Source organism: Vespa velutina, chromosome 2, assembly GCF_912470025.1.
Source record: "Vespa velutina chromosome 2, iVesVel2.1, whole genome shotgun sequence".
NCBI lineage: Eukaryota > Metazoa > Arthropoda > Insecta > Hymenoptera > Vespidae > Vespa > Vespa velutina.
In genome coordinates, this window is record NC_062189.1 from 1,065,001 (window position 1) to 1,072,500 (window position 7,500).

At 26.9% G+C, this 7,500-nt stretch overlaps 1 protein-coding gene and 1 long non-coding RNA gene across 8 annotated transcripts in view; one reads left to right on the top strand and one right to left on the bottom strand.

The window, feature by feature from the left end:
* The window catches only part of LOC124957748, a 27,266-nt gene extending 22,429 nt beyond the window's left edge, over nucleotides 1-4,837 (top strand). The window contains exon 3 of the long non-coding RNA XR_007103724.1: nucleotides 4,461-4,837. This is a non-coding gene — a long non-coding RNA (uncharacterized LOC124957748). The remainder of the gene's footprint in view (nucleotides 1-4,460) is intronic.
* LOC124957746 (ion transport peptide-like) overlaps nucleotides 1-7,500 on the bottom strand; it is a 48,753-nt gene that overhangs the window by 31,563 nt on the left and 9,690 nt on the right. For 2 of the 7 annotated variants that reach the window (XM_047514992.1, XM_047514993.1), the window contains exons 1-2: nucleotides 7,220-7,315; nucleotides 6,633-6,830 (exon numbers count right to left, since the gene is read on the bottom strand). The exons of 1 other annotated variant lie outside the window; for it this stretch is intronic. In XM_047514992.1, the coding sequence (XP_047370948.1) occupies nucleotides 6,633-6,830; nucleotides 7,220-7,297 (276 nt within the window). In that variant the 5' untranslated portion in view covers nucleotides 7,298-7,315. Of the gene's footprint in view, nucleotides 1-6,632; nucleotides 6,831-7,219; nucleotides 7,322-7,500 lie in introns of those variants that run through there. 4 more of the 7 variants (XM_047514997.1, XM_047515003.1, XM_047515006.1 and 1 more) reach the window with 4 other exon arrangements.

The following is a 7,500-nucleotide window of genomic DNA, read 5'->3' on the forward strand; positions in this document are numbered from 1 at the left end:
TATAAAATAAAATATCGACAATATCAATCACCGATCAGATCATATCTCTTATTGACGTCATATTAGAATTATTTTCGATTTATATTAATAATTTTACGGACTATTTATACTCTCATCTCTCTCTCTCTCTCTCTCTCTCTCTCTCTCTCTCTCTCTCTCTCATTTTGAAATATAGTAGTACTTACATTTTAATCGCCGATAATTTTGAACAAAAAAAAAGAAAAGAAGAAAATACAAATAATAAACTTCTAAGAACGAATATATGAAAATATGCATGAGAGAATTTTCTAACGATTCGGTTGCTAAATCGACGCCATATTACAATATTTATCTTCTCTCTCTCTCTTTGGTGTTTATATATATATATATATATATATATATATTTTTTTTTTTTTTGAATTTTAATAGAAACATATGGAAATATCGAAAACAGGAATTTTTCAAAAATTTAGTAATTAAATATACTAAATATATAAATTTGCAATCTCCGATTGGATAAAAATGGAAAGAAAAAGAAGAAGAGGTAAAAAGAAAATGGAAGGAACAAAATAACAACAAATGCATTTCTAATAAATATCTGTATGGAAATATCAACGAAGAAAGAAGAAAATTCTAAAGCGAAGAAAATCATCATTGACGAGATATTACAATTATCCATTTTCTAATATCAGAAAATTTCAAATTATCCTTCCAAGCTACATACACATACATACTCCTTCATTATTATCTTCTTTTCTATTTAAATTATTTCCAAGCGGTCTTTATCCTTTATCGTGATTTATCATTTACACGATGGATTTCTTTCTTTTCTATATATATATATAAAAAAAAAAAAAAAGAAAGAAAAAAAAAGAAAAAAAAAAATTGTCATACATTCATATCGACAAAAACCATTCAAATTAGTTTATAGTATATAAAACATTTTTTCTTATTTATAACGTTTCTACTTTATGTTGGATTTTTTTTGAGCTTAAAAAATAAAACAAATTTGTAAAAAATATCCATTTAATAGTATTATCCTCGTCTCCCTCTTCCCCTTCCTCTCTCTCTCTCTCTCTTTCTCTCTTTCTCTTTACTACAAAAAAAAAAGAAAAAAAAAAAAAAAAGAAAGAAAAAAAGAAGAAAAAGATCCGGGAATTTCTTTTAGAATTACTTAGCGTAAACTTAGCGAAAGGTTGCATCAACCTTTTCTGAGTCTCCGCGCGCGCGTGATGTGTGTCTATGTGTGTGCGCGCGCGCGCGCGCTGTGCGATATGTCTGTCCGCCCGTCCGTGTTGTGTGTGTGTGTGTGTATGTGTATGTGTGTGTGTGTGTGAGAGTGTTAGAAACCCACGAGAGACGTTTGTCGGCCGATGTACGTGCTTATTATTAAAGGTTCTGCGTAACGAGTCGCCCGCCCCTCCGCTTTCCCGTTAAGCGTTCGAAAAAGAGAGCTCGCAACGGAAAGTGGTCTTACATGAAACATGTTGGTACCTACATACATACTTTACTTCACATTCTCCGCTAGTCAATTGATCCTTGTCTACTGTGTAATTGTTTCTTTCTGTTTTTCTTTTCTTTTTCCCTTTTCTTTTTTTTTTTTATTTCGCCTTTTTTTCTTCTTCTATTTTTTTTTTCTTCTCTCTCTCCTCGGCTCATAAAAGACACATCTTTTTCTTTTTTTTTCTCCTTTTTTTTTTTCTTTCTTTTTCTTTTTCTTTTTTTTTTTTTTTTAATCATACATTTGAAAGCGACTACGAACATACAGAGAGATAGAGAGAAATATATATATATATATATATATATATATATTAATGTATGTAAATTTTGTTAATATTATATATAATAATATTTAAAAATATATATATATGTGTGCGTGTGTGTGTGCGCATCAGTGTTTGCAGAGGATGAAAGAAAAGTTTTTAAATCGATCAATAGTTAATCGTTAAATAATTTTCAAAGATAGATAACACTTTTTCAAGATCAATTTTGTTCTTTTCTTCGAATTGTAAAACTTCGAGCAAAGATATTTTGTGCAAAGTTAAAAAAAAAAAAAGAAAAAAAAGAAATAAGGAAAAAAAGGAGGAAAGCTATCGAACGAAAATAAAATGAAATTATATAAGTGAAATAACATTTTTCTTCTTTTTCTTTTTTTTTTCTTCTTTCTTTAATTACGAAATTAAATATACTTTTTAATTGACAAACTGATACGGTATAGTAATACTGGTTATAGTTAAATTAACACCGAACAATCTTATAAATTTTAAATGAAAAATTATCGATATAAAAATACATAAGAATTTAACTTTTCAATTACCAATATTAAAAAAAAAAAATTATATATATATATATATATATAGATATTAATGACATTTGTCATGCAGGAAAAAAGAAAAGAATAAAAAATATAAAACAAACAAACGGATAAAAATTGCTCAACTAAACTATTAATTCAAATGCACATTATTCCTTTTCGTTTGAATTATTTTACATGGAAGAAAAAAAAAAAAAGAAGAAAAGAAAAAAGACGAAGAAAAAAAAAAAGAACGAAAACTAATTCGAAAATTAACCTGGGCGAAGAAAATAGAACAAAGAAAACAAGGAACAAATAAATAAACAAATGAATGAACGAACGAACGAATGAATGAATGAATGAATGAATGAATAAAGAAAAAAACTCTAGTAAAAATCTCGGAAAAGTAATATTTTTTCTTTAGGCTCCATTGATTAGGAATGATTTTAAACGAAGACAGAGAGTCTTTAGACCAATATACATATATACATAAATACATAAATACATAAATACATAAATACATACATACATACATATTTCTCTACTGGTCATTTATATCGCGTTGAGTTGAAATTGTAGAGTTGAATTGATTTACGTGAAAGAAAGAGAGAAGAAGAAGAAGAAAAAGAAGAAGAAGCAGAAGAGGAAGAAGAAGAAGAGGAAGAAGAAGAAGAAGAAGAAGAAGAAGAAGAAGAAGAAGAAATAATAATACAAGAATGAGAATGGCGCACGAGTATATCTTTGAAAGTCTATTGATGTTTAGTATCTTGACCCATTGTAGTTGTCATAGTTGTTGCCTCCTCGTAAATACGTCGTCGATTATGGCTTTCGGGGGCATAGAAGAAACTTGTCTCGAAGTTTCGTTACTTCAGCGATCATTCCTTTTAAGAGTTCATTGTTCATACGTTCGTTCGTTCGTTCGTTCGTTCATTCGACGTTTCTTTTCTCTCTCCTTTTTTTTCTTTTCTTTTTTTTCACGAACATGAATCGTTCAAAGAGACCAAGTTTAAGTGAGAGATTCATTAAGTACGGTGGTAAGCATTTAAAAAAAAAAAATAATAATAATAATAATAATAACGTATAAACGTTAGTTAGATATCTTGTTTCTCATTTAACAACTTCACAACGTCTAATGATTAATTATAATAGTCACTCTCTCTCTCTCACTCTTTCTCGGTTTGAACGTAATATTTAGATGTAATATCATCGTTTTTTCTTCTTCTACTTCTTTTTTTTTTTTGCCTTAGTTTATACATATTTACTTGACTCTGTGGAATTTTTTTTCCTTTTCCTTTTCTGTCCTTTTTCCTTCCTTTTTTTTTCTTCTCTTTTTTTTTTTCTTTTTTTTTTTCTATCGGACATTATTCCACAACGGAATCGTTAGTCGTCGTTTGTGCGACGACTCCATTGAAAAATATTGACTCGTTGTTTGACATTAACTGCTACGCCATTTTACGTTCTCTACGTGGTTACATTACGAAATAGAAAAAAAAAAAAAAAAAAAAAAAAAAAAGAAAAGACAAAAATTTTCATTCCCACGATTTTATTGAAAAATTATGAATCAAACGTATCCTTTTAATCGATAGATATATTTTGGGGAAAAAGGAAGAAACAAAAACATTTTATTGAATAATTAATTATAATTGTAGGAATTTTATGAATTATAGATAATTCAAATGTGCATTACGATATTTATGAATTGTAAAAAATTCATATAAAATCCATAAATAAATGCGTAAATCCACAAGTTGTAATCGACAATTGTAATCGTTATAGATAAAAATGAACGAAGGTAACCACGTAAAGGTTGATAAAAGAAATTCATTTATAAAAATTCGTTCGTAATTTTTTTTACCAATACCATTATAGATAATCTAGATATATAGATTATATATCAAATGATCATTAAGAAACTGTTAAATGATATTAATACGAGATTAATTCTTTAATATGTTTAATATTATTAACGATCTCAAAACTTGATTGATATAACCACGCGGAAATAACTGACTATATCGTATCATGAGATCTAACGACCTAATCGTTTAAATGTTTCTTCGCTTACCGTTTGTTTTTTCTACTCGTTTTTTCTTTCTCTATCCGCCTTCTCCACCCCCTCCCTCCCTCCCTCTCTCTCTCTCTCTCTCTCTTTCTTCTTCTTCTTCATCTTTTTTTTTTCTTTTTTCAGTGAAACGATCCACGTTGCATAATGGACGGATGAATCGCGTCAATGGAAGAATTTTTAACAGAAATATGATTCATTCGATAATAAACGAATAGCTAAAATTGTTACGTATTGTATATAAGTAACGGATAATGGCCGGAATCGATCAAGTTCCATTACGTGGAAAATGAAGAAGAATATAAGAAAAATAATAATTAACAAGGATGACTTACGATTATTTTTCAAATCATGATAATGGTCAAAGTAAATGACTTTTCAATTATTTTTATCGATAGATTAAGAAAAGAAGATAAATTGTTGGATTATCATTTCAACGAACAAATTTTAATTTTCTCAAAGAAAAATATCTTTCTCCACCTATTCTCTTTTATTAAATTTAAGAGCGTTAACATTTATAATATATTCATAAGTATTTATAATTTAATAAATTTTCTAATATATTAGAACTTTAAAAGAAAATAAAAGAAGAGAAATTTTTTCAGATAAAGAAAAATTTTTCATAAAATATAATTTTATCTAATAATAACCATAACAATAACAATAATAATAATAATAATAATAATAATAATAACAATAATAATAATAATGATACATTCGCGTTACGAAGATCGACCGTGGGATCAATAGCAAATTCTACTTCTTCCAATTAACATAAAGAGGTTGGGACGTGTGATAAAAAGGAAAAGAAAAGAAAAGAAAAAAGAAAAAAAAAAAAAATAAAACCAAACAAAAAAGAAAAATAAAGAATAAGAACTCTAGCTGGAGGTGACTCGTTGACATTTGTAATTGTTCCGATGCATCTTTGACGTCACTCTACTACGGTCGTTGCATATACACCATTATATTAGATATTAGATATTGCCGCGAACTGGAGAATGCTTTGATATAGGGTAAAAAGAAAGAAAAAAAAAAAAAAAAAAAAAAGGAGAAGAAAAAAGAAGTCAAAAAAGCCAAACAAAAGTCAAAAAGAAAAATAAGAATTAACGTAGAAATAACATCTTCATTCTTGTTGCTCTATTGTCAATCAAGATCTTCCATTAATCTTGATTGTGTGTATGTCTGTTATAAAATATGAAAAAAAGAAAAGGAAAGAGAAAAAGAAAGAGAAAAAGAAAAAGAAAAAGAAAAAGAAAGACAAAGAGAAAAGAAATATGTTGTTAATCTCTAGATATCAATCAACTGTATGCTGAATAAAGTATGTGCCACAATGATTATGATTAAAGTCATGAATAAAGAGTCACGTGAACGATCTCGCACTTTCATTCAAACTTATAAAAGATCATAGGATATGATAAACATCTAGAAACTTTCTCGTGAAATATTTCGAAAGATTTTAATCAAATCGTTTTTCTCTTTAATATCTCTTTCCCGTTTGAGTGCCGAGCTAAATGATGATTTTCTTTTTATTTTTTTCTTTTTTTTCTTCCTCTCTTTCCTTTTTCCCCCAATCGAATTCTAGAATCGAGAAAATTAAAAATTCTGTTTCTTTTTCTTTTTTTTTTTTTTGACGACGCGACAAATTCCTATCATCGCGAGTCGAGTATGAACGAATTGAATGACCTCATTCAATCAATTTTTAAATTCAAACCTCGTGGATCATCCTCTCGACGAAAAGAATTTATTTGTATTTTTTTCTTTTCCTTTTTTTTTTTGTTTTTTCTTCTCGTCGAACTTCCAACTGTTAGCAATTAGAAAATTCTCTCTCTCTTTTTTTTTTGTCTTCTTCTTGTTTTTCTTTCTTCATTTTTTTTTTTCCTTTATTTTCTTTTCTTTTCTTTTTAGACACGACAAAATCATTCCTTTTAGTTCCAATTAAAAATGAAAGAAGTATACCTTTTAAGAACTTAATTGATCGACGTGACCAAAGTCACGTAACAGTGATACTAACTCAATTCAAGATCATTGATATTAATCTTCTTTTTTTTTTTCTTCTCCTTCTTCTTCTTCTTCTTCTTCTTCTCGAGTAAGCGTTAAGAATAATTTTTTTTTGTTCTTTTGGGAAAAAAGAAAAAAGGATGGAAAAGGAAAAACAAGAAAATTCACGTTCGAATTTTCTTATTAAAAAAAAAAAAAAAAAAAAAAAAAAAAAAAAATAAATAAATAAATAAATAAATATATATAAGAAATTTGTCAACATTTATCCGAAAGAAAAAATTCAAAATTAGATAATCTCACCTCGTATAATTTCGCTATAGTCCGCAAAACGAAAGACTTGTTGGCCTTTAGGGTTGCTGCTGTTAGGCGTTCGAAGAGTATCAATAACGATATCACAACAACAAAAAAAAAACAATAGAAAAGTGGAAAGTTAATTAACGACAACAGTGATAGTCTCAAAAAATAACAGTTCTCCAAAATTAGACTTTCGAGAGTACGCTGGTCCCAAACATAAATAATAATGATAATAATAATAATAATAATAATAATAATAATAATAATAATAATAATAATAATAATAATAATAATAATAATAATAATAATAATAATAATAGTCAAGTTACTCGATTTATATCATTTAGATGAAAATGAATTATACTCTCGTATATTTCGTATATTTTTATAATTTTATATATACATATATATATATATATATATATATATATATATATATATGTATATAAAAATTAAATGTCTACATATTAAATTTATTTTATCTATATAATATATAGATAAAAATAATATATATATATATATAATATATAGATAAAAATTAAACGGTCATAATAAATCTTTATACTTCGATAATTATAAAACGATAAACATACGTGTATTATGAACGTGTAGATATGTAAATGCACTTTTGATAAAAAAAAGAATACACTCATACACACACACACACACATATATATATACACAGGTTTGATTGTCCGACGGTTTCGAAAAAAAAAAAAAAAAAAAAAAAAAAGAAAAAAAGAAGAAAATATCATCTAACCGTTCTCACTTTCGAAACTCAAAACGTAACAAACAGTCAATTTTAACACGACTATGATGACATTACGATATTTGCGATTCTCCATGACTGGACAAATTATTTCTTTTTTTTCCT